Genomic DNA, 27,868 nt, shown 5'->3' on the forward strand with positions numbered 1-27,868 from the left:
TCTCGAAACACAACAGCAGCGGAAAACTTGGTTCGCTCCGGAAGAACGTCTACCACCACTTGCACCTAAGGGAACGGAATTTAAGAGTGTGAGATGCTAATCATCTCCGTGAGTAACCCGAACTACTGAACACCTTTTTGCGATAATAAAAAATAATAGTAATAGCAATTAAGAAATAGAACAAATACCAGCAATTAATAAACAAATAATAATTACTGTTGGAAAATAATAATTTCCCTCAAAACTCTCACCAAACGCTCCGTTTGAAATGTTCCCTTTTTAAAACCTTTTCGCAAAACCCAATGTACATACCTCCCAAAAATCAAGGGATTAAACCATTTGATAAACAATAATTAAATAAATGCATACCCCAAATATATAATTAAAATGTAATAAATTATAGTAAATAATTTTGAACACCTTTGGGGTTTAAACCATTATTTGCAATTTACACCGACAATTACACCTGACGCACCACACCATATACCGGTGATGCCCTCCGATACCCAGCGTCCCGAGCACCGACTGGCGGGAGGTTAAAGAGAGAAACCTGCAGCGGTCACTTCGGCGTCCCGACAGTACCAACTGCTAAAAACCATCAACCCGGCCAAGGAGGGGGGCGGCTGTGGCCAATAACAACTTGCCTGCCCACGGTCCAATGGCAACTCACGGGTGAAGTAAAAACCGCACGCTAATCCACATAATAATCGCGTGCTAAACCACGTGTCCATACACCATACACCAGAACACCAATACTGTATGAGTGCGTCTAAAAATAAACAATAACAACCAACCGTACCGTTTTTCCAAAAACCACCGTGGAAAGTATACCAAATTTTCACAAAATACCATCCCACATATTTTTATTTAAACAACCCGGTACGAAACAGCGATAATCAACAAACCACAATTTTCCTCGAAATACGAGATGCAACCATAAAAATACCGCGGGCATAATTTATAAAATTTAACCAAATATTTTCATAAAATATTTAACCCAATTATGCCCGAGAAATCACATTTGAAACCACGTAAAATTAATACCGAAACATACCTTGCTCATGCATAACAAATAAATTAAATTAAACCGCATTAAACCACACCACATGAGCATAATTTAAATACTAAATTAAATACCAATTAAATTTAATTAATTGCCCAAAATAATTTTTAAAGGTGGGTCACTCACCTGGAGCGCGCAAATCAACTAAGATCCTCCTCGGGATCAACTCCACTACTCACGCGTGCACCTAAACAACCACAGTACACAAACCAAAAATATTAATATTTTATTCGGATAATTCCCAAATGGATACCCGGGGAGCGAACACCAAGCGATATCTAAAGGGTTACGAGTTATATACCGAATCGAAGCTCGCGTGATGAGGATCACGGATTCGGTCTTACTTTCCGGTGATCGGACCCGACGGGGTCGGAATCTCGTCGGAAAGCTTTGCGGGTTTCGGCTTCCCAATTCTCCCAAATCGTCCCGAATTGGCGGAAACGGAAGCCGGATTCGGGTTCAGGAGGTCGAACACTGCGGACTGGAGCTGGCCGGAATTTCGGGTACTCGCCGGAACAGTACTTTCCGGCGAGCCGCCACGGTCACCGGCAATCGTCGCCGACGGCGGCGCGTGCGGTGGCCGTTGGTCGTGAAATTTTGCAGACTTGTAGATCTTGAGGAGAGCAACCCAACGGGACCGGCGGTGAGCAAAACGGAGGTCGGACGGCGGAGAAGTCACTGATTGAAGATTTCCGGCCCCTCGCCGGAAAACGCTCCGATCCCGGCGCGTCGGTGGTCCGATGGCCGTGATTTTTGGTGGGTCGGCCGGACTTGAGGAGAGGATCAAGGCTAGCTGGCGCGCGTACTGTAGATCAGCTGGAACAAGGTCGATTCGCGGTGGCCGGCGGTGGAGGGGAAAAAGTCGCCGCCGATCTTCGGAGGTCCGATCCGGGTGCGTCCGGTGGCCGTTCGTCGTGAAATTTGGAGGTTTTGCCGGAAATGAGGAGAGGAAGCTTTCTGGCCGGCGCGTGTACTGTAGATCGGCCGGAACAGTTGAAAAATCCGGTGGCCGGCGGTCCTCTCTCTCTCTCTTTCTCCCTCCCCTCTCTCTTTCTCTCTCTTCCCCGGGAATTTTAACAAATAAAAACCCCTGTGTGACACTGTTCATGCCACGTGGACCAATCAGAAGCTGACACGTGGCATTTCACTGTTCACCGGAAAATGTAAAGGATAATTTTACATAGTGATAAAAATTGTAAAGGAAAATGTAACATCCCGTCCTAAATCGCACCGGAATCCGTGCACGTTGACCGAGGTTGACCGTTGACCGAGCGGGTCAAAAGTTGACTTTTTGCTCTAGTTGGAATTTCGAGTTGACCAGGGTACCATGGCAAAGTGCATGACGCCCTGAGTTCGTAGACTGGTAGCACGTCGAAAACGGAGCTACGGTTTGAAAGTTATGGGCGAAACAAGTTGAGGTTCAAACTGTCCAAAAGGTGCCGAGAGTTGACTTTTTCTTGTGATGTAATTTTGAGTTGACTCTTGTATGGTTGTAAAGTACGCGTTGATACGAGTTCATAGACTAGCGGCACGCTTAAATCGGACATTTGGTTAAAAAGTTACGGACGTTTGAAATCCGCCGGGTATCGTATTATTTTAATATATCGGGCTTAAGTGCACAGTAACGCCACGTGTCAGCTTCTGATTGGTCCACGTGGCATGAACAGTGTCACACAGGGGTTTTTATTTGTTAAAACTCTCGGGGAAGAGAGAGAAAGAAAGAGAGGAGAGAGAAAAAGAGAGAGAGAGTCGCCGGCCACCGGAGATTTTCAAATTTTCCGGCCGAGTTACTGCACACACGCCGGCCAGCAAGGTTGCCCTCCTCATTTCCGGCAAAACCTCCAAATTTCACTACGAACGGCCGCCGGACGCGCCCGGATCGGACGTCCGAAGATCGGCGGTGAGTTTTACCCCTCCACCGCCGGCCACCGCAAATCGACCCACTTCCGGCCATTTTCTGGCCACACGCACCATACACCCATCATCCTCTCCTCAAGTCCAGCCGACCCACCAAAAATCACGGCCATCGGACCACCGACGCGCCGGGATCGGAGCATTTTCCGGCGAGGGGCCGGAAATCTTCAATCGGTGATTTCTCCGCCGTCCGGCCTCCGTTTTACTCACCGCCGGTCCCGTTGGGTTGCTCTCCTCACGATCTACAAGTCTGCAAAATTTCACGACCAACGGCCACCGCACGCGCCGCCGCCGGCGACGGTTGCCGGTGACCGCGGCGGCTCGCCGGAAAGTACTGTTCCGGCGAGTACCCAGTTTTCCGGCCGGCTCCAGTCCGCTGTGTTCGACCTCCTGAACCCGAATCCGGCATCCGTTTTCGCCAATTCGCGACGGTTTGGGAGAATTGTGGAGCCGAAACCCGAAAAGCTTCCCGGTGAAATTCCGACCTCATCGGGTACGATCCTTGGAAATTGAGACCGAATCTGTGATCAGCATCACTCGAGCTTCGATTTGGTATATAATTCGTAAATTTTAGTTATCGTTGGTGTTCGCTCCCCGGGTACCCATTTGGAAAATTACCCGAATAAAATATTAATATTTGTGGTTTGGTACTGTGGATGTTTTAGGTGCACGTGCGAGTAGCGGAGTCGATCCCACAGAGGATCTTGATTGAGATACGTGCATAAGGTGAGTGACCCACCTTCAAATTAAATTTGGGGAATTTAATTGGTGAATATATTATGTGTGATTTAAATATTTGGAATTTAATTTCTATGTGCCAAATATTTATTGGATTTATTGTGGAATTATTTATGAATTTATTGGATTTAAGAAAATGCGCATTTTACAAATTTATGCCATGTGAAATTATTTTATGGTTTTAAGGATTTTGAAATTGGTGTGATTTTAATGGTAAATTGGGCATGATTGGATTTTCAAATATTTCAAAGAAAATATTTGGTTATGTTGGTGATTTCAATTTTTATAAAATATGCCCATGGAATATTATGAGATTTGATTATGATATTTCGAGAAACTATTTATGCTTGGAAAAATGTGGATATTTGAATTGATGGATTTGGGAGTTGGTGGATTTGAAAAATCATGGAATTTATGGCATTGATTACAAAGAAATTGTGGAGAATTTCCCGGTTCAAGCGGATGGATTATGCCCGCTATGCTTATGAAAAATGTGAGATTTGTTTTATAATTTAAATTTGCGGATTTTATAATTTTTAGATGCACCGTGCACGTACTGGTGTTCTGATTATGTGATATGGTATATGTGATATGGATATTGTGCACACGGATATGATTAGCGCGCAGGTGGGTGTGAGTAGCGCGCAAGTGATATTATGAGGGTGTCCTGTGGATGCCATCGGAGAGGGTGGCCACCCCCCTTTGGCCGGGACACCAGGTTAGCAGCGGCGCAGTGGGACGCCACGCGACCGTATGCCGGTTTCTTTCTATAACCTCCTGTCTGGCGGTACCTCGGGACGCTGGGTACTATTGGCGCCACTGGTATATAGTGGGTGCATCAACTGATTTTCGGAACTGTGTTTTAAAAATATAATGTTTTAAAACTGTATTGGAATTAAAAATAATTATCACTGTTTCTGGAATTTATTTGATGTCTTGGTTTTCGGGGAATATGAATAAAGGGTTTTGTGAAAATGTTTTAAAAGGGGAACCTTTCCAACTGAGAGAATTGTAAGGGTTTTGAGAGAAAATATTATTTCCAAATAATTATTATTTATATACCTATTACCGTGGTATTATATTGTATAGTAGTAGGGTCGCTCACTGAGATGATTAGCATCTCACACTCTTAAATTTCGTTCCTCTACGTACCAGGTTGTCAGTTTTCACTCAGAGAGGACTTGATCTTCCTCGCTGTATTAGTTCGTGCAGTACCTTGTTCTTCTTTTACTGCAGTTGTAATATTTCTTTCACTCTTGCTGTATTCTATACTTTGTAGTATTTCATAAAGCTCTGTATACTGTATGGGACACTTATGTATTTATATTGCACTGGATTACTGTATTTTTATTTTGGAGTGCTGAAATTTATGGAATCAGTTTGTAGTACTGTGGGAGGAATAAGGGGACAATTATAGAAGTGTGTTTTCAGTGCAGGAAATTTTGTGGTAAGTCCATCCCTTAGGGGAGGTTCTGCCGGATTTTCCACAGGAGGGTCCGGTAGGGTTTCCCTGGGATCAGGGCTTGTCTAGGGTTCCGGTGGGGAACTTTGGACGGGTCCTGACAGAAAATGTTAGAAGAATTACACTCAAAGCAGCAATTTTGGATGTTTGAATAGCGGCACCCTTAGTTTAAGGCACCCAACACAATCCAATGGACTTTTCAGGTCCTAAGCCCAATATAGGGTTTTTTCGATAAATAGCCATCTTACAACTTCATTTTAGAAAAATAGCAAAAATTTTTTTTTTTAAAAAAAAAACTAGCCACCTTGGGACAAAAATACCCTTGATAAAATTGAAAATTACGCAAAAGGTTTTTTTTTTACCCTTTCCTTTCTTCCTCTACACAGCCGTTCGTGGGGTTTCTACACAGCCGTTCGTGGGATTTCTCTAAGGTCACTCTTTGCATCTCATCGCCTCTCACTCTCATTTTTTTGTATTTTCTCATATCTCAAACTAAAATCAGGTAAAAATTTTATCTTTTTTCTTATTAGATGAAAGTAAGGAAATATGTGTTTTTTTTGTTTTTTCTCTTTCTCTTTTTTCTTGTAAGTTTTATTAGTTTAGGATTTTTTAAGCTTTTTATTTGATATGGGTATGCAAGAAATTAATTTATGAGATGTTATATGTGATTTTAAAGATACTTAGGTGGCATATGGTTTGAAAATGGAAGAAATTTTATGTAAAACTGAAAAATCACGAAAAACAGTAAAAACGGAGAAAATTTGGCGAAAAAGATGAACTTCCGCCAATTTCCTCCAGTTTGTCAGTTTTCGCAAAATTTCTGCCAATTTTCCGCCAATTTTCCGCCAGTAGGAAAAAGCTATATTTGGCCGGAAAAAAAAAACAGAATCAAATTTTTTAATACAGTTAATATGTTTGTTTAGTATTATTCAAAATTTTATATATTTATTGATTTAGTTTAACGTTATTCATTTAATTTTGTAGTAAAATGGAAGATGATGACATTGTAATTGCGGTTTTATACAATGGAACATTGGTACAAAATGATAGTGGTAATTGGGAATATCGAAATGGTAAAAATATAATAGTTTCTGTCGGCAAGAGATGCACAAAATCAGAGTTAGAGTATGAGATTTTCAATTCTATTGAGATAGATCGAAATGAATATTTGCTAAAGCTAAAATGGATATATGGATGATGTGCAGAAAAGTTGGATCCTACAGAAATACGATGTGATAGGGATGTGAAATGCTTTCTTCAAGAAGTGAGGAATGGAGGGATGACAATGATGCGGCCTCCATTGTATGTTGAGGTGATTTCGAAAGTTGAACATGTATGTAGAAATGTTCATCAAACAGCATTTGCTTCGGATAGTGGGAGTAATCTTCATTCTTTTTCTTGTCCTCCAATTGGCGCTCGTCTACCACAAGCATTCGGTACTGAACCTATTCAGGCTACATCTCAGGAAATTATGGTTCAAGAAACTCAGTTTAGAGATCAAGTTGATGTTCGTGGGGCCTGGACATCATTTAACATCCACGAAGGAGTTGATGTTGGAGGTGACTATGCTGAACGGTTTCTTAACGACGAGGAGTATGAGCAGTTGCATCATATTGATCATGATCAGAATTACAATGCAGCAGGGGATGATGTTGATCATAATGATGTAGATTTTGATCATGAGTTGCCGGACAATGATAATGATATGCATCTTGAAATTAACAATGAAAGAGTTGATGATGTTAGGGTTCATTGTGCTACAAGTGACCACATATCATCGAGCAACAGAAGCGGTTCTATGGCCATATTTTCGTCAAAGTTCACTGGCTGTGAGAGCATAGTAGTTGGACAATTATTTCGCAACAAACGTGACCTACAGAATAAACTGAGTATCTATTGCATGCGAGAAAATAAGGAGTTTAAGGTGACACGGTCAACTACACAACGGTATGAGGTTGTATGCTTGGAAAATACTTGTAAATGGCGACTACGTGCAACCACATTTAAAAATGGAGAAATATTTGTTGTGAGAATTTTTGATAATGTACACAGTTGCTCGTTAGATATCGTGCATCGAGAACACAAGCAAGCCAGTAGCCGGGTTATCGGGCAATGTATTAAATCTAAATATGAAGGTATTGCACGTGTTTACAAACCCAAAGAAATTCAACATGATTTTTTGCAGAAATATGGGGTGAATATAAGCTACAACAAAGCATGGAAAGGTAAAGAGTATGCACTTAACAGTGTTAGGGGATCTCCAGAGGAAAATTTTGCTAAGTTACCTGCCTACTGTTATGAGTTAGTGTCGAAGAACCCTGGGACTGTTACACGTATCAAAACAGACGATAATAACAATTTTGTATATTTCTTTATGGCGATTGGAGCAAGCATTAGGGGATTTAAATCCCACATAAGACCCGTGTTGGCTGTTGATGCAACTACATTGAAAGGGAAATACAAAGGGTACATGTATATTGTATCGGGCATGGATGGCAATAAACAAATATATCCTTTGGCTTTCGGCATTGGAGATGGAGAGAACGAGCAAGCATATACATGGTTTTTCCAAAACCTGAAGGATGCCATCGGAGATTTTCCAGATTTGGTGTTTGTGAGTGATAGACACCCCTCTATTGAAAGGGCATTACGCAAAGTTTTTCCCAATGCATACCATGCGTTGTGCACGTACCATATAAGCATAAATATTAAAGCAAATGGACATGCAAAAGATGAATCAATAATACAATGTTTCATGCTCGCAGCTAGTGCATATTTGGTTGAAGATTTTGAGTTTTATATGGGGAAAATTGAGGCAAAAAACAGTAGGGCTGCCCAGTACATTCAATCATGTGACCCTACAAGGTGGGCACGTTCTTTTTGTCTATGTAGAAGGTACACTATCATGACCACCAATATTGCAGAAAGCTTGAATGGCATTCTGCTAGATGCTAGAGAGATGCCAATAGTAGCATTAATAGAGCACATACGGGATTTACTACAAAGGTGGTTTTATGAGCGACGTACTGCAGGTGCAAAATTGACAAAGCCTGTGACTGACCATATGGAAGAGCAACTCAAACTACGAAATTTGGAGTCCATTGAACTACGTGTGAAAGCCATTAATATGCATGAATTTCTTATGGAAGGTGGGAGTTTGAGGGGTACAGTTAATCTCCAATCAAAAACATGCTCATACAAAGTCTTCGATCTTGATCAATATCCTTGTGATCATTGTATTGCCGCTTGCAGAGATCGAAAAATTGCTCCTTATGGCATGTGTTCTCATTACTACACCGCGGATGCATATCGTGCAGCTTATGCTGAGTCCATTTATCGTTTGTTAGATGAAAAACAGTGGCATGCCCCGGATGACGTGGCAAGTCGCATTGTTCTTCCACCAAGATGGACACGTAGGCGAGCCGGTAGACCGAGGATGCAACGCATACAATCCGAAGGTGAAGATGTTATTGAACGTAGATGTAGCCGATGCGGTGGTGTTGGACATTATAGGCAGAGATGTACGAATCCATTGTCTTATGCTTCGAATTAGAAAGTTTTAATTTAGTGTTATGGTTTAATATGTTTTGATAATTATTTCATATATTGGATATAATATTTTCTACTCCACGGTGGAAGATTTATTAGCAATCTTTTTGTTTTTTTTTTAATTTAATCTTAAATGAAAAGAGGCTTTCTGGAATTGATTTTCAATCTTTAATTTACATATCATTTTATGAAATGCCCAAATGATTTTGAAAATAAAAACAAACATATATCAATTTTTCTTTTATTTAAAATGGTTATTGATTTTAAATGTCACTACATTTTTTGTTAATTCCATCTTCATCTTATATAATATTTGTCTCCACTCCCAATTTTTTTTACCCTACTATTAACTTATATAATCTATTATAAATTGATTTTCCAAGTGGAGGAAATTAGTTTCTAATAGGAGTAAAAATTATTCAATGATTTCAGCTTGGAGGAAATGTTTTCCAACAGGAGGAAAACTATTTCCGCTTGGAGGAAAATTTTTCCACCTGGCGGAAATTTATCCAGAGGCTTCAATTTTTCTTCATATGGGATTTCCGACTGGAGGAATATTTTTCCTCCAGTAGGAAAATTTTTCCACCTATAGGAAATATTTTCCGACAAGCGGAAAATTTTTTAAAATTTACAATTGAGCTCTTAAGGCGTTTGTGCATAACGGAATTCTAATAAATAAACATGGCACATTTCCTATAAGGTCAATTACTTATCCTCACATCAATACCACATTGTTATCTTTGTTAAATGAACATTATAAGCCACCATTATATTTACAATTAAAAGTCAAATATAATAAATAATATGCATCTCCGAGTCCCAAAACCTTCGTTGGTAATCTGAATCCATTTATCTGCAAATCAAATACAACAAAACATAACAGATGGAGAAAATGTTTTTTCCGACACGAGAAAAGCCTGAAGGACAATTTTTCCGCCTGCAGGAAAAGGTTTTCCGCCTGGAGGAAAACATTTTCCCCCTGGAGGAAAAAATTTCCTCCAGAAGGAAAACATTTTCCGCCTAGAGGAAAAATTTTCCTCCAGGCGGAAAATTTTTTCCTCCAGGAGTAAAAAAATTTCTAGCAGGAGGAAAAAAAGAGGAAATATTTTCCTCGGGGTGGAAAATTTTCCAGAACCTAAATAACATACACCTAATGGGATTTGTGCAACAATATAATGAAAATGGCTAAAGAATATTTTCAAACCAGCGCATAATACATTATACATTAGTAGTGTACGTTATACATTGCTTTCTAAGGATAACCTATAGATATATTATGGTTTCACATTCAAACCTCCCATTAAATTCAAACAAAAACACAACTTCACAATAGTTTTAATTTCACATTTCACATTCTAACCATGCAACACAAACATTTCTGTCACACCAAATAACACAATATTATAAGCATAGCGCATAATGACAAGGTTCAAAATTGTAAAACTCATTCAATACAACACAACTAAAGGTTTTCAGATAAGTTCATTACATTAAAGCGAAATTAGTTTGCAAAATATTTTCTATGTTGTACAGAGAAGCAACTTACATTAATGGGGGACAAACCACTACCAATGCTTCTCTATCTATTTATATATCTCTCTCTCTCTTTATCTATCTCTGTGAGTGTATGTGTAATTTTATCAGCTTGCACTTGTAACTCCACGATCGCAAATTTTGTGCTTCAATTTTCTGCTCAGTCCATCAGTTGCTCCTCCAATGCTGAAAGAAATAGAAAATCAATATTAGTAACCATGCAGCAATCAAATTTAGCATATTATATGTGTAAGATGTGCATATGAACAAGAGCATATGAGAAATTTGGAAAATTTCCACCAACAGAAAAAAACCACAAGAAGCATAAACCCTTTTAAACAAATATAATCCATACAATTAGGTATGTCTAACCAGTCATAAGCCAGATCTCAACATGAAAACCAAGAAAAACAACTAACACTCCAGTTAAAATCTCTGTTCTGGTTGCCTAATCAGTCCCAGTAGCCAAGGAAAAAAGAAAAATCCTCCAATGCCAGATTCTAATATCTTTTCAAATTTCAAGAAACTTTTAGCCCTGCTTAGCATATTTGACAACCTGTGTATGTAAAAAAAATAATAATAAAATAAATAAATAAAATAAAATGGCTACGAGATGTTTTGATATGTGCCTTGCAACATCCTGAGCTATATAAGCAATCTTATTTTGTTGAAATTAACATGAATTTTGTTGAAATTAACAGGAAGGAGATGCTTTCTGCAATGGCTGTCCACCTTGTTAGTGTTGGAGTTAAAAAGAGCAACCATTGAAACTATTACTATCAAGGTTTGCAATTTGGGATTGGATGAAAGAAAAACTAAAAAAAGAAATTTTTTTTTTTTCAAAATTTGTTCGATCTCCTTTTGTCCATTTAAAAAAATTTTTTTTTTAAACCATAGATCATACATAGCTTCAAAAAAGGAAAAAAAAAAAAAAAAAAAGAAGAAGAAGAAGAAGAAGTAGAAAGTGTGGTTTCAACTTGCAGTTACAAAAAAAAAAAAAAAAAAAAGAAAGTGTGGTTTCAATATATTTTGGTTTTCCTTTTAACATTATAATAAGAGAAAACGCTAGATACACTGCAAAACAATGAGGAACAAAGTGGGTGATTACATCTGGGTCGGAGTGATGGTAAGGACGACGACGGTGTGAGATTACCTGTGGGTTGCTTGTGATCCGACAACAAAGGTTCGCGATTGTTTCTTGAGTGGCTCGAAATTGGACAATGATTATGTATGATCAGATGATGATATTGCGGAGGAAACGATGTGAGAAGAAGAAGCAAGAATCGGATAGTGTCAAGGAGATGTGAGAAGAAAACGAGAATTTGGTGTTTTTTCTTTGCTTCTCATTTATCTGTATTAAAAAAAAAAAAAACTATTTAGGATGTTTTGTTTTGTAAGGGTGTTTTTGTCCCAAGCGGCTAAAATATGGCTATTTATTAAAAAAATAAATTTTTTTGTTATTTTTTAATTTTTAATTTATAAAATGGTTATTTTTCGAAAAAATCCCCCAATATATCCTGTACTTCAAATCGGCCAAACAGTTTTGGACTTTTAGTTTAAACCGACAATTGACTCCAAATGGCCCAATACCCTCTCCGAATGGGCCTACAATTGACTTTTTTTCCTAGGTCATACGGAAGCATACTATCACTAGGAGATTCTTATCTTATTCAATGTAATTATATGCTCGGTCCCCATTCGGAAGCACACTACTACCACTAGGAGATTCAATACCCGTCACTCTGCATTAGGCTACAAGGGAGACAAAAATATAAATAAAAGAGCCAAAATGTACCTATTTTTTTGGATTTATGTTCTCAATAAACAGCAAAATATATTGTGACTCAGAAAATAGTAAGTATCATCGATTTATTGGCATTTTGAATCATTCCCAAAAAAAAAAAAATAATAAATAATACATATATTGTGGAAAAACAAATTCCAAGGCTTCTCCTCATCTGTTTTTGGTTGGGTCCAAGGGTGTTTCATGCTTTTTCTGAATTGAAATTTTTACCAAAAAAAATATAAAATAAAAATTGCAACTTCTTTTTGGAAGAAAGACCCAAAAAAAAAAAAAATTCAAGTTGATGGACCAAAACAATGCAGAAGTAATGATTGCTTAAGCAATCATATTTTAAAAAATACATTCAAAATCACTTGAAATTATTGTTCGAGTCTTAGATTAAAAAATTGTAGTAGTTTTGATAGAAGAAACATTTATACTATTTAAGTATATTATTGTTTAAAAGTGGATTAATAAACTCTTAAACACATAAATAATATAAATTATAAATCAGTAAACTATTATCATATTATTTCCCATTCCAAAACCGAACAGGCAACATTTGAATGGTTTACAATTGCAATGACAAGACCCAAGGAACAAACAAATCTTTGATTGACAAGGACTAGGACATAGTAGAAAATTGTCGATGCTAATGGATAAGCTTCCTCTCCCTCTCTATAAAGAGATTGTGTTGGTGATGACCAAGAGTGCCTGGTGTCTTACAAAGAATATGCTGAGTCAGCTCCACATAAGGAGCACTGGCTTTATGCTAATTATCATTCTTACCTCTTGTCAATAAAACCTTTCATTAGCCTTGGAATACTACAAAGTTGTGAATATTAAAATCCATCAGACTATACAAAAGAATTAAGTCTCACAAAAAAAAAAAAAAAAAAAAAAAGAATATTTAGTCTCACAATCATCCATTTAATTAACCAAAAAGAAGCCTTGCTTTTGGTGCTTTTAAACTTTTTTTTAATATAGAAAACTAGTGGTTTAGAGGACGATTAGGTAAAGCACCATTACACTTGTCTCTTAGGAAGTTATGGGGACCAAAAAAAAAAAAAAAAAATGAAAACTCACTCCTTTATTTTCACTTTTTTTGTATTTTTAAGGAAAAAAAAACATTGAAAGGTGAAAACTTGAACCATTTGTTCAGCATATAAAGATAATTTAAAGTATAGTTATGTAGATTGTTGTTTGATTTTATTTTGTTTCTAGGTTGAAAGGAGATGTCTTGAGCGCAATTGGAGAAACAGTTTGATAAACAGATTTGATTATGACCGACTCATTAAGGTATTAGCGTGTGCTCTATTAGACGAAAAAGACACCATTTTTTTTCACTTTGTTTAAATTAGAGTTGTACTCGTATGGAATTCTTCTGTTTCTCAGTATGATATCTATCATCATCTCTATTTCCATTATCAATTTTCCTACTCCACCTTATCCTTACCCATGAGCATCCAACATTTGATCTTTAATTGACCAGGGGACTACATTTTTTTTTTTTTTCTAGAAACAACAAAGATCCATTATATAAATTGTTTTTTAGAATGGTTATCTATTTTCGATGTAACAAACATTTTTTTAAGAATAAATAGAACTATTAAAGAAGCTCTTAACAAATTTAATACCTTTTGTTTTAGATAAGGGCATGATTAATAGTTTAATCTTGTTCTATAAGCATTATTGAGCCTAATTTTAATGGATAAGTCTAGGTATATGTGGGATATGATTGGTTAACTAGAAAATTAATTTTCTTTGATTGTCAACTTTACAAATATTGATATATTTACAAGAAAAACAATAGATTTTGTGCCTTATTTGGATGCCTAGACTGGGGCCAAATGTTTCCTATTATGTTTATATTTGAACACAAATGGGCCTAGGTTGGGTGCTAATATTATTATATCATAAAAATAATTCTATTATTGAGACATAATTCTAAGAATGGTATCTGAATAGGTGATTAGTAAAAACCTCTATGATTTAATAAGTATATTATTTTTTTTCTAAAACAATGTTAGAGATACAAGAAGCTTATCAAAATGTTTACTGCATATATATAAAGATGTCATTTTGTTTTTTTAGTAAGATAAATATATCATTATTTGATTGTTTATAATTAGTTACACTTAGAGCATCTCCAATGGCTATTTGTTTATTTAAAATTTTTTTGGCATATTAGATAAATAGATAACGTTTTAAAAAAAAAATTTCCAATAGTTCTGTGCATTAGTTCTGTCAATAAAAAAAATAGAAGATGTAAAAAATACTATCTTATTCTGGAAACTCTGTTAAACAGGCTGAATCAACATTTTATTTATTTTTATTGATTTCTATTAAAAGAAAAATAACTTCTACGTGAGTTTTTGATTTTTTTAATTAAATATAATTTTAAAATAAAAAATTATATATTAGTATTTCAGAACATTTTAAATAGATCCATTGGAGATGAATAATCTAAAATATTATCTAATAAATAGAAAAAATGCTATATAAGCATAAACACTTTGCAAAATCAATAATACATAAATTCTAATAGAAAAAATCACTGGAAATGCTTTTATTTTTTCAAAAATTAACTTGTTCATATTACTATTTTAAATAATAAAATAATATATAACATGCATACACTTGTAAACAATTTTGTTGATTTTTTGATACCTTTAGCATAGCTTTACTTTATAATATAAATATTTAAATGAACAGATTGCTAACTCAACAAAGAGAAAACTTTTAATTTTTGTTTTTGAATTTAGAAGATTATAGAAGCAAAAATTAGATAATTTCGGTTAGTGTTTGGATATAATAAACATTTAAATGGACATATTGCTAAGTCAAAAAGAGAGAACTTTTAATTTTGCTTCCGAATTTAGAAGATTATAGAAGCAAAAAGTAGATCATTTGGGTTATTTTTATATTGACCAATAATTAAGTAAATGTCAACTTCTGAATAATAGACACCTTCATTAGTTTAATTATTTGGTTAAAAACCCTTTTTATAACCTAAAATTTTTAAGAAATTGCCCAAAACCCGTTTAAAAACTATTTTTAAGCTAAAAGTCAAAAGATGCTCTTTTGTTTTTGTAAAAGAATGTTTGTTATTCCAAAGACCAGCATCAAAGATGTTCTAAATAGAATGACTTTTGGATTCATTTCATTCTATAACTATACTCACATTTGTCTCATAATGTAAGCTTTGGTCGGATATATACACTCACCATGGTGCTTTGCTCACAAAAATCAGAAGTAAATGATCAGTTCTTCAAAAAAGGAAGAAAAAGAAGAAGAAGAAGAAGAAGAAGGACATTTATAGCATTGAATTAATCTACATTGGCATGTGTTTCCAAAATTAAGTAAACTACCACAACGCAAACAATATTCTCATATGGCAAAGTTAATACATACTGAACAACTAAATTTAATTAATTTCAACCTCAAAAGTGATGTGATTGAATAATTGATCGATTAGAATAATTGAATTAGAATTGTAACTTTCGCCCCCAAAAAAAATAAAAAAAAGAAAAGAAAAGAAAAGAAAAAAAGAATTAGCATTGTAATTGATAAAGTTATCCGAATTTTGAATAAAATACCGATCTATCTTGAAACCAATTAAAATTTCTTTTACCGGATTTTTTTTTTTTATTCCTTCAATTTCTTAATTAAATCTAATTTCCATTAGTAGCTGTTAGTTTTAATGTATTTGCTTATTTATTTTCCTTTTGATTACCAGGTTTAGTTAAGTAGTGTTATTAAAATAACTTAGTCAATGAAATGAGAATAAAGTGGAGCTTGGACAACCTAATAGCAATGTAGATCCCGAATTTAGGTGACTATTAACAAAATGATAAAAAAAAATTCATTAAAAAATGAAACAATTTAATTATTTGTTTTTTTTTTTAAGAAAAAAGTGCCAAAAAATTCACAATAAAATCATTATCCACTCATTCTTATCCACCAAGAAATTAAAAGAAAACCAATCCAAACAATAATAATAACTCAAAGTGAGAAAGAACAAAAATGTTATTTCACTAAGCAACTCCAAAACGCTCTCACTCAAAGCGCGTTCAACTTAATCCCAAAACAACAGCAGCACAGGCGATATCAAGTAGCGCGTGAAAATCATTTTCGAAAACGTGAGAGTACGATTGTCAAGCAAGATTTCTACAGTTACAATGGATAAGAACATGTCTTCGTCTTCTTTGTTGCCCTGTCAACTTCCAAAAACCTGGTAGCTCACAGTCTGTACCTCCGTTGAAGGACGGCGTAGTCTTACGTGCTTCTCTTTTTTTCTTTTTCTTGTTTTATCTTGGTTTACCCACACGAGAGATCACCAAGTCTTTAGTTATCCAGGCTCTTTTTTTTTGTTTTTCTTTTAATCTTTCTCTTTCTCTCTCTAGCAATACCCAGAAAGATTTGAGCTTTCAGATTCCAGAGCAAAAATTTCGATGATTTAGGCTTCATTTTCGAGAAAACGAGAGGATTATTTGAGAGATTCAGCTTCTGGGTATTGCAAATCTCCCATGTATTTGAATTCAAATTCTGGGTTAAACGCCGTTCTCTTTACATTTCTGTCACTTGAACTTTCCCAGAAAATTTACAAGTTCAGGTTCAAATTAAAGGCTTAGAAATCGAAAATCCAGAATCTGGGTTTTTTCTGGTTTTGGTGTTTTCGGATTTCGTGTTTTTGATTTTTGGGGTTTTGGAGATATATATATATATAAATATATATATATATATATTTTTTTTGGGAGGCGTCAATGGGTGCTAATATGTCAGGTGGAGTTACGGACATGGAAGGTGTAGTGAAGCCAAGGCTTGGGGATATTCCAGAAAGCTGTGTGGCATTGGTTTTGATGTATATGGACCCGCCTGAGATTTGTAAATTAGCTAGGTTGAATCGAGCCTTTCGTGGAGCTTCTTCAGCGGATTTCATCTGGGAATCGAAATTACCTTCGAATTATCGGTTTATTATTGAGAAAGTTTTTCAAGAGACGAAAATGGTGGATAACCTGGGGAAGAGGGAAATCTATGCTAGACTTTGCAAGCCTAATTCATTTGATGGTGGCACTAAGGTTATTCTTTCTTTCTCTCCCTGTTTCTGTTTGTTTCTTGAGAAGATGCAATATGTTGTTTTAGATCAGTTTTATTAAATTTTTTTTTTTTTTTCTATTCGATTTTGTTTATGTGAAGGAAATTTCGCTGGATAAAAGTACTGGTGGAATTTGCTTGTTTATTTCTTCAAAAGCGTTAACCATTACGGGGATTGATGATCGGAGATATTGGAATTTTATTTCAACCGAGGACTCTAGGTAAGGTGTTAATATTTTCTTCTTTGTTTTTTTTTTTTTTTTTTTTTGGGGTTCTGGTTGTAAAATTTGTTGTCTGTTTTTGAATTGGATAAGATATGGTTCTGGTAATGGTTAGGTTGATTTAGAACACTTTTTTTTTTTTTTTGGTTTTCTTTTTGTTTTTGGGTTTTATCCAAATTTTGAGTTATATTTATTTGATTCTGTCTTTGATTGCAGTTCAGTTAATTTGCTACCTTCGATTTCAATTTTCAATCTCTCTCTCTTTTACAAAACAAGAAGACGTATTTAGGGTACTGACAGGTTACAGAAATATATTTGGAGGTTGGCAAAATTAACATTCTTTAGCTCTGTAGTCAGATTTGTATGATATGCTTTTTCTATGCGTCTAAGTCTCAAAAATGTGTTGTTGAAAAGCAATGCTTTCTATGATTGATTTATTGTGGTTATTTTCTTGGAACTTTAAGAGAATGATGATGAAATAGGAATTTGATTCTCTATCCTGTTTCTTTCCATATCAGATTTCAGACAGTTGCTTATCTGCAACAAACCTGGTGGTTCGAAGTAGATGGAGAGTTAGAGTTCCAATTTCCAGCTGGAAAGTACAGTCTATTCTTTAGGCTTCAGCTTGGCAAGTCCTCCAAGAGACTTGGTCGTCGGGTTTGCAACTCCGAACACGTCCATGGCTGGGATATCAAACCAGTGAGGTTTCAGTTAACAACTTCTGATGGTCAGCAAGCTGTTTCCCAGAGTTACTTGGACAATCCAGGAAACTGGATTAACTACCATGCTGGAGATTTCGTTGTTGAGGATCCTAATGCTTTGATGAAGATCAAATTTTCAGCGACTCAGATTGATTGCACTCACACAAAAGGAGGTGTCTGTGTAGACGCTGTGGTGATATGTCCCAGTGATGAAGGAAAAGAAGGTAAATCGTTTTTGTAGGGAGAAGGAGGTGTAAAATTAATACAGGAAGTGTGTGCTGTCTGTCATATGGAATGTGTGGCCAGCCCCCAGCAGGATGCAGAAAATCAGATAGTGGTTTAGTCTTTTAAAAAAAAAAAAAAAAGGGGGCATTTTAATGTCATTTAGATGTGATTCTGTACATATTAGCTTATTTGGGTTTGTTTCATTGTTGGTTTTTTCCTTCAAACAAAAAGAATGAATTTGCAGTGTGCCAATTTTGATACTTAGAATTTTGTGTATATACACTTCTCTTTTTGTTCCACAGATCCCTTGTTAAGATGGTGGATGAAGCTAGCAATTTATGAACAATTCTTGGATATGGTGAGAGAAAAAAAAAACAAAGAAGCCTCCTTAAATATTGTATGTTTCAGTTGAGTAATGGTGGAGCATGTTTCTTAAATTAAGTACTAAGAAGAAGAAGGGTGCAAATTTCTGACTACTGAAAAACCTCTTTTTATTTTTTGAAGTTTTTATAAAGAGATTTCAAATTTAAGTTTCTCTTTAAGAGTCAATAAATGATGGGAAACTTTACATATTTATTTTGCAATGAATTCTTATGCTTTTCAATGATATTATAACAAATTTTCTTTTTTTTTTTTTTTTTTGAAATAACGTTGTCTATTATCAATTAATTTTCTTAGAAAAATCTGTTGACCAGATTTTCTATTTAAAGAAATTTTAGCAGTATAATGGCTGTGATTATCAGTGGGGAAAAAATGAGATTTAATTTTTCCTTTTTAATGGCATGTAATAAATTGCAAAATAGTACGTAGGTGTTTCATGGTTTCACAAGTTATGAGACGGGGATGTTTTCAACAGGATTGAGAACCCCAAATGATAATATTGGATTCATTAAAAAATTTTTTTTTTTAAAAATGATAATATTGGAGAAAGGCCATTTGGTTAATTCACCTGAAAAGTTTTACTTTATTTTATCAAATTTAAAACATTAAATGATGTAATACTATGTCTCAAACGATAATGACTGTTGATGATGATCCGATTCCTTTAGGTTTGAAACCAAAAAATGCCCATTGGCCCAATTATGTATAATATTGCAAATCTTCCATGTTTAAGGACCTATAGGAATATGAGAGATGAGGGAAAGATATTTTAAGATATTTTTTGATCAAATTTAGAATCTATCATTAAAAATCAAATGTTCATTGTCAAAGTGTGGATTAGGGTCATGACCAAGACAGCTTTGCTTGTGGGTTTTATGACCCAGTTTTCAAACGCTCTTTGATTTCACACGCAAACTCGTTGGGCTAGTGAGCCACTCTTGAGCCTTTGAACTCTTCTTTTTACAAACGAAACTAACTATATACACGCACACTCCTTCCATATAAAATGCTTTTGTGTTTATATTGAAAGATAAAGATGAGTTTCTTTTTCAAAACAATGAATAAATAATTAAATAAAGACGTGTTTGACTGCCACTACTTTTTTTTTTTTAATTATTTAACAAAAATTATTTTAAAAATTTGAATTTTATAAAACCATTTGAAATGATTTTAAATTCTTAATAAATTTTAATTTTAAAACCATATAATCAGTCTGGAACAGCCGGTGGCTTAGTTTACTGTCTCCCATCCCATTCCCATCTGCGTTCTCCCTCCCCTCTTTATCAAACACATTTTCCATTTTTTTTTTATTATTTCTTATGAGAACTAAAAAAAAAAAATACTAAATGCGATAAACTAAATATATAGGCTAAGGCGTGTGGAAGCATACTGTGATATAAAATAAGGTTTAGCTATTAACGGTCGCTGTACCTTTATATTAAGAGAGTGATATTCCACCTTCATGGACTTTGGCTTTCCTATGAATCTTTTGGTACTGACTCTTTTTAACGACCATTCCTTTTCCATGTAAAAATAATTAGTGCATATTCCATGTTCAAGCACAAAAGCAACCAATTATTTGCTTGGACTAAAATAAACACTCCAAAGCCACAAATTTCCATCATAGACAGCCGCTTTAGATTGTGAAATATAAAGGATATTTTAGATATTTTAGTATTTAAATTTTAGTGTCCTTTTGAAATCCTTTGCTAGCATTGCTTTTATATTTAATCATATGTCATTAAATCTTTTACCCTTTGTTATGAATTTTATAAGAAATTTTGTGTCCACGGATTTATTAACATGTCAATATTTATTTTTTAAACAATAATTATGAATTTGAATTTTTTTATTCCAATAGTAAAGAACAAAAGTCTATGTATATTTTTTTTATTTTCTCCACGTATACAAGCAACATTTTTGTTATTTTGTTTTCATGCTTTTTTCTATACTTTTTAGTTAAAAAAAAAAAATCATGGATAAGATTATAAAAATGCATGTAGATGGGGAAGAAAAATTATTGTTTAAAAATAAGTATAAGATGATATGGTAACAAAAATAAATGAGTTGTTTTTATATATAGGAACAAATGCTAAAATATCTCATTTTGAAAAAAACAAATATATATATATATATATATATATATATGTACATCTAAACGTTCGTTGGTGAGCTAAATTATAATTTCTTTTTAAAAATAGAAAATGCATTTTTCCAAAATAAATCAAAATAGGGAGGATAAACTAATAAAAATAAAATTGGAGGGGGTATGTTGAAATATTTCAAGAAAGAGTTACATTTTCGCAAAAAAAAAAAAAAAAAGGAAAAAAAAAGGATTTATCTTGAGATTTACCCAAATAAATTAAGCAATGAAATAATAAAAACAATGAAATGACCAAAAACGGCCTTCTATCTGCACGTTTTCTGCCTTCGATTTGGTCGGTCACAATTTTATCACTGCCGATCCACCCCCACAACTAACAATCTCTCTCTCTCTCTCTCTCTCTCGCTGTCGAAGATTCTCTCTCTCTAGGGTTTGGGTTTTCTCTCATAGACAACCTTTTCTGCTCCTCAATAATTAAAAGAAAAAAGAAAGGTAAAAAAAAAAAAAAATTCTATTCTTTCTACCAAATCCCATCTTCCTTTCTTCTTCGCATTTCAAAGTTTTCATCTTTTCCTTGAATGATTCCGTCTTCTTGGTTGAATCATTTGAATTTTGGCGCATTTTTTTTTTTTTTTCGTGTAGTAAACATGTAATTTCCAAATTTTCCTACATTTTCCCCTCAATTTTGAATTTTCTGAATTACTAGAAATCTCAAATTTGCCCCCTTTTTTTTTTTTTTGTTTTTTTGTGTTTTTTGGTGTGGGGGTGGGGTTTGTTTGAGGGTAAATTGAAACCGTACACGCTCACTATCATCTCCAAAAAGTTGCTGTAATTGATGTCAAATTTGTTATTTATAAGTGAGAAAATGTAATATACCAAGATTTCGTTTTTCGTTTCTCTTACGGGTGGAGCTTATTTTTCATGGTTTAGTTTGTTGTAGCTTTGGATGGTTTTTAACTCCTATATTATTTGCTATACACTATATTCTGGTTAGGGTTGTAATGGGGGTGAGTGGGTCTAGGTAGGAATTTGCCTTGCACATCTTTACATTAAAAATATTTTCTTTTTTCTGGGATTATTAATCTTGAATGGTGTTTTTCAATGCCAATTTTCAGGATTGTTTTTGGCTCAAAAAGACTGCTGGGTTTTGATCATATAATTAATAGTTAACAGATATGGATTCGAGAATCGATTTTCTGAATTGGCTCGAAATAGACATGTCAATGAAGATTCTTACTTCACTGGAGGATCCAGCTGATCTTGCCCGAATCAGTTGCGTCTCCCGCACCTGGCGACAATTTGGTGAGTAAAAAACAGTTATATGTATTGTAGTTTATTGTTTTCATTCCAGTCTTAGTAAATCTAACGTGGAGCAAGCGCATAAGTTTATTCCTTTTTTTTTTTTTAAAAGCTTACGAAAGTTAGGTTGTTGAGTGATTAGTTTTAATGGTGTAAGTATTTTTGCTACTTATTTATTTTATTTTTTTCCTTCTGTTGCAATGTTTGGAAGAAAATACCAATGTAGTATTTAATAGGAAACTGTTTAGGGCTGGATTAGAAGGAGGCCTGAATGCAGTAGGTTGCCAACTTATTAGAGGAATCAAAGTTTGAGAAATATAGGATGGGGAGAGGATTATAATTGGTGGATTGTTTTTCCTGCTAGTTGCTTTGTTAGTGATGATGTGATGTGTTGCGTTATAAATTTTGTTATCATGCCAGATGATGTGCAATTTTTATGTGTTTCATTCAGTGACAGCGATTATTTTTCTGGTGCATGTGTCCAGTTTGTAATTCTGTAGCACGCAGCAACAAATCTTTTGCTGATGTAAAGCTTAGAATTTCCTTTGGTTGTTATTGTGTTTACTTTTCCCTCTCATATGTGCAAGTAAATATCCTTTCCTGCGTTGATAATTTGCTTCAGTTAATCATCTTTAGTGGGCCCTTTCTTTTGTTTTGTGTAAATGAAAAGGAAAAAAGAAAATCTAATAGAATAAAGGGTTTGTTATGTCCCTTAACTATCGAAACCATTGCATATTCTGTACTTTTCTATGTACACTATTTAGCCCCTGAAGTTGGTCTGAATTTTATGTTTTTCTTCAAATTAATCTAATCATATAATTTTGTTAGATGAATTTGACAAAATTGGTCATGCACACATTATGTTACTGATTATTTCATTCTTATGCGAGGTTAATTTCATCATATTTGGCCAATGAAATTTCATGGCTACGCTAATTTGACAAAAACATAGTCAGGGGGTCATGTGAAGGCTTTTGTATTATATGATACAAAGTGAAATTCATGTGATAGTTAGGAGAGGTAGAGTATAATTAACCTGCAAATATGGTTTTCAACTTCTGCTTGGACATGGTACATAGCATTTCTTTATTTTCTCTACTGTTTGTTCAGTTATGTTTGTGATGCGACTTTTATTCATGTGTTTGCCATTTGAAGTCCTTGTGCCTACATCAATTTGTTTTGGAATTCAGAAACCATTGTTTTAGTTACAGGATCTACCCAATATGATTAAATTTTAGCAATGGAATTTACAAACAATAGGATCTACCCAATTGTTTTAGTAAATAGGATTTCTTTATTTTCACTACTGTTTGTTCAATTATGTTTGTGGTGTGACTTTTGTTTATGTGCTTGCTATTTGAAGTCCTTCTGCCTACAATTTGTTTTGGAATTTTAGAAACATTTATTTTTAGTTACAGGATCTATCCAATATGATCAAATTTTAGCAATGGAATGATTTTTTTTATTTTTTTTTTGGGTTTCTGTCAAAGGTCTGAAGTAGAGTTACTAGAGTAATGACGGCAATTTTGAAACAATTCTCATCTTGTTAGTTTGAAAAATGTCAAAATCGTAAATGGGACTTATAGTTTGTGAAAATTCTCAATGTTCTGCAGTGGTAGAAAATGCCCTTTGGAAGCAACTATGCTTAAGAAGGTTTCCTCAGTTATCTAAAGTTGCTCATGTTGTTGAAGTTAATGATTGTGAGGCTAATGAGCCTTCTGCTGGATCTAGTAATTCAAAGGAATGTGAAACCTTGGAGAGGGATCATAGGGCATATGCTATTTTAGGTCGAAGGTGTAAAGAATTTGCTGCAGAGGATTGTATTTCAGAGGCAATCGGTGCTTCCAGTACTGATAATTATCCAGAAGAAAGTATTGACAATACTTTGGAACCAAGAGACATAGTTGCACGGAGAGCTTCATATTGGTCAAGCAAAGGACAAAGTGATCCTTCTGTGCCTGAGACACTGATATACAAGTTGGACTCTGATTTTTATGTAGTTACTGAAATCAACATTAAGCCTTTCAGAGGTATTGTTTTAAATTCACTACAGTTATGTTAAAAATTTGTTTTGACTTTGTATATCTTATTGTTGACAAAATGCTTTTTCCTTCCCTTAGCTTTTTTTCAGTTGGGTTTTCCAATATATTCAGCCAAATATGTTCGATTCCGAATGGGTTATCCCAAAAGTCCCTCGGATTTAGTCAGTGATTCCATGAAGGAATCAAGTCATGATGATAAATTCATCTGGACCTACACTTCGCAAAAATTCAAAATGGCTAGAGTGAGTTTATTACTTGGCTATTTTTCTTTCTGCCCATTCGTTTTTCATATTTAATTAGTTTTTTCTTCTTCTTGGGGTCTTTTTGGTGCATGGTTTGTTGAAGAAACACCTTTATTATGCTTCCATACCAAAGATGAGACTTTTGCTAATGATAAAAATAATTTGGTAAAATTTATACCTATAAACTACTCCTACGGTTACCTTGTGAGATGATGATGCATATATATATGTAATCTATATTTGTTAAAAAATTAGTTTTTGACACCAGATTAAGATAAGGGTACTTGAAAATAATCTGATTAATATAGTATACATTTAGACACAAACAAAAGGAGTGGCAGAATTATATTAGATGCATTAATCCTATTGGTCACTTCATTGCTAATCAGTTTCCTGAACCAGATAAGACAGCCAGTTCAGCTCTATATAGGCCACCCTTAATGTGTGATTCCACCAGAGAATTGCAAAATTTAAAGTGTGGCATGTGATTATCTTTTTCAGTTTCCCAAGTCTATTAAAATCTATTTTATTCTAGTACTATATTGAAGCCAAATATCTCTCACATATTTGGCCGCCCTTCATGTGTGATTCAACCAGGGAATTCAAAATTTAAAGTCTGGCATGTGATTATCGTTTTCTGTTTCCCAAGTCTATTAAAATCAATTTGAATTAGTACTATAGTGAATCCAAATATCTCTCACATATGCTAGCAAGCAAAATTTAAAGCCAACTTACAAACACATATTTTGCTTTGACGGAAAATATCTTTTAGCTTGTTAAGAGTTATTTCACTTGGTGGCAATATTTTCCTCCCAGCTTATCAGATGTTGTCTTGATCACTAGTGGCTTCGCCATAGAATAGGCCAAACTTCAGACATGATATGTCTTTCAAAAGCTAATTATTGAATTGCTCATATGATTACTTGTGATCATAAAAAAATTTAATCATGTGTCTCTGATAATTTTTTGTTGCACCTGCTGGAGCTCCATTTCTCCTTTCCTGATCGTATGCCTTATATATCTAACTGCTCAAATGATTTGCTTATTGACAGGAAAGTATCTTACAGAAGTTCAAGCTCCCAGAACCTATCCTATGTATTGGTGGATTCGTGCAGATTGAGTTCTTGGGCAGAGTACAGAAACAAACAATGGATTGCTTATTTTATATATGGTTTGTTCTGTGTTCTTATTCTTCATTGCCCTGGTTTCATGCATATTCTTAATGTTATAGGGTAGTTTGGCTACTTTTAATAGTAAAGTTCAAGCACATGGAAAGCCGATTCTCCTGTGTTGTACGACCCCACGTCAACACATTGCCTTAAGTAACATACATTGCCATACGGGGGCGTGAAGATTGATTTGTATTGGTTTTAATAAATGAAGTGGTTCTTTTTTTTTTTTTTTTTTTTTGTTTCTTTTTCTTTTTTTTCCCCCGGTATTTCAAATTTGGATAATCTGTAAAAGTCAAATTTGGTCTTGCTCTCACAAAAGTATTGCAACACTTAAGACAAAGGGAAGAATGCTGCTTTTTCTTTTATACAAATTTGTATGATTATAACAATCTGCTGATTTGACTATATGACAGAGTCTTCGTTAGCATTCTAATTTATTTTCAATTTATTGCTACTGCAGTGTGTCTCATGTTGAAGTTCTGGGGCAGTCGTTAGCACCCGCTCTCGCTGTTGAGGATCTTGATCCGTCTGGAAGGTTTGTTTTGAAGAACAACCTGCAAGCAAAGGGTGATTGCAAACCCGGCTTACCAAAAAGGAAGTCACGTGCAATTACAGAGCAACGTGCAAGACAATTGCAGGGTCTTATAAATGAGTTTGAAGATTTTGATGAGGATTATGCTGAATACATATTGGCACTCGAAGATGAATCGGATGAAGAGTTTGTTCTCTAGTTCCAATGTATCAAATTTATTGTTCTACTTTCCCCTCCTTTCAGGTTGAGAACAGGAGCCAATCTGAAGTAGTAGGCGCCATTCTATTTGAGATTGTAATATCTAAAAATGCTTTTTGCTCCTATGCAGCTTTCTATCATAAGTATTACAAGCGTGATTCAATTTCAAGTTGAAAGTTTTAAGTTCCTGTAAAAACTAACTTTTGCTTGAGATTGAAGATCATAGGCTTAAGCTCTAAAACATGTAAAATTTGGTTAGACTGGATCGGTTAATAGAAACCAGGTGCTACTTTGCAAAATCTTGTAGTAGAAAATGTCATCAGAAAGGTTGGGACTTCCTTTGTGATTTTCTGTGAAAATGGGTCTTTGGTTAGGGTAGATTATGCTCAACTTATAACGCTCCCTTTATAAAGCTTCCTAAGAAGATCTCCCATATATAGCTCCAAGAAAAGAAAATCTTAAAACCAAAATTCTCTAAAAAATAAAGAAAACTGGAAAAAGGAGATATTAAATACTAGAGAAGCCATTAAATATGTGGAAGATTACCTTTTTGATAAATGTTAATGCTATATAGAAGGCACATATATGCACTAAATATTTCCTTTACAGGATGTTTGGAAAAAGTATCAAAGTTAAGAGGAAATTTAATTTTCGGGATTTAATTTTTTAGGATTTAGTTTTTAGAAAATTATTTTTTCTTTTGATTTATTTGGTGAGTAATGGAAAAGTTAAGATTGATAAGTAATTAAATTTAATATTGTATAATAAATTAAGGATAAATATATATTTTAAAAAAAATTTAAAATTATTTTCTTTGAGATTCTCAAAATAACACATATACAGATGAGAACAATTTTTCCATATATTTTTCTATATTGGTGAAAATTTTATTTCCTGAACCTTATATTTATATTTCACAATAAGTATTTTAACAAAAAAAATTATCATTTTTTCAAAAAAATTATCATTTTTTCAAAAAAATTAGATTCTTACTAATTTTATCTTTATACAAACATGTCATTAGTACGAACTAATTATGTGCGATTGGTTTTCCAAAGTATCACTTCTCATTCTCATTATCACCGATTGGTATTTCTATTACGTTTTAGGATATGTGTTTGCTGCCAAAGAGGGAAGACATATTAACAAATTGAAGAATATTAACCTACGCCTAAATTTTTTTATGTGTCAGCAAAAGCCATAAAAATTAGCCACATCTTATTTATTTTTATTTTCCCTGTTTTTTTTTAAAAATTTTTTTTATTTTTTATTTTTATTTATATATATATATATATATATATTTTTTTTTTTTTTATAGAAAGAAAAAAAGAATACAACTTAAAATCTTTATTTTGCATATCAAAGAAATTGTGTTTCCTTAGCTTTCATAAATTGCCCACCAACCATGAGAGGTCCATCACATCAATTAAGTCAACGACCAATCAACCACGAAAACCAAAGTCGTCTGAAGAGCATAAAGCATAGACTAATATCCATTCGTTTATACCAAAGGAAGATAAAGAACCAAGTGAGAGTGGTTTCTATTTTTGTTGCCATTTTCAAGCTTTTCTTTCAATCTCTCTCTCTGCTTTTTCAGAGTAGAAGAAATTAA

General features: G+C 34.2%; 2 protein-coding genes across 7 annotated transcripts; both read left to right on the forward strand.

The window, feature by feature from the left end:
* The first annotated feature begins 16,090 nt into the window (after positions 1-16,090).
* On the forward strand, positions 16,091-18,585 carry LOC107433434 (F-box protein PP2-A13). Its single transcript, XM_048477407.2, has 3 exons — positions 16,091-17,123; positions 17,242-17,360; positions 17,879-18,585. The coding sequence occupies exons 1-3, from the start codon at positions 16,809-16,811 to the stop codon at positions 18,300-18,302; spliced, it is 858 nt and encodes a 285-aa protein (XP_048333364.2). The 5' UTR covers positions 16,091-16,808; the 3' UTR covers positions 18,303-18,585.
* A 2,521-nt stretch (positions 18,586-21,106) lies between these two features.
* LOC107433433 (F-box protein At4g00755) lies at positions 21,107-26,425 on the forward strand. 6 transcript variants are annotated; one of them, XM_048477404.2, is made up of 6 exons: positions 21,107-21,263; positions 21,887-22,073; positions 23,684-24,100; positions 24,191-24,354; positions 25,407-25,525; positions 25,987-26,425. In XM_048477404.2, exons 2-6 carry the CDS (start codon positions 21,947-21,949, stop codon positions 26,255-26,257), a joined length of 1,098 nt encoding a protein of 365 aa, XP_048333361.2. In that variant the 5' UTR covers positions 21,107-21,263; positions 21,887-21,946; the 3' UTR covers positions 26,258-26,425. The 6 variants fall into 6 exon arrangements, with proteins under 6 accessions (XP_048333361.2, XP_048333362.2, XP_015900209.2 ...); XM_048477405.2 differs by lacking the exon at positions 21,107-21,263 and adding an exon at positions 21,399-21,420; XM_016044723.4 differs by lacking the exon at positions 21,107-21,263 and adding an exon at positions 21,487-21,638.
* Positions 26,426-27,868: the final 1,443 nt, after the last annotated feature.

This window comes from Ziziphus jujuba, chromosome 3 (genome assembly GCF_031755915.1).
Source record: "Ziziphus jujuba cultivar Dongzao chromosome 3, ASM3175591v1".
Lineage (NCBI taxonomy): Eukaryota > Viridiplantae > Streptophyta > Magnoliopsida > Rosales > Rhamnaceae > Ziziphus > Ziziphus jujuba.

Bases quoted from the DNA above. Each gene is read 5' to 3' on its own strand.
- LOC107433433 (XM_048477404.2), top strand. From the start codon at position 21,947: ATGGATTCGAGAATCGATTTTCTGAATTGGCTCGAAATAGACATGTCA. The intron at 24,101-24,190 runs GTATTGTTTTAA...TCCTTCCCTTAG, and splicing joins CAACATTAAGCCTTTCAGAG to CTTTTTTTCAGTTGGGTTTT. The intron at 25,526-25,986 runs GTTTGTTCTGTG...TTGCTACTGCAG, and splicing joins GATTGCTTATTTTATATATG to TGTGTCTCATGTTGAAGTTC.
- LOC107433434 (XM_048477407.2), top strand. From the start codon at position 16,809: ATGGGTGCTAATATGTCAGGTGGAGTTACGGACATGGAAGGTGTAGTG. The intron at 17,124-17,241 runs GTTATTCTTTCT...GTTTATGTGAAG, and splicing joins CATTTGATGGTGGCACTAAG to GAAATTTCGCTGGATAAAAG. The intron at 17,361-17,878 runs GTAAGGTGTTAA...TTTCCATATCAG, and splicing joins ATTTCAACCGAGGACTCTAG to ATTTCAGACAGTTGCTTATC.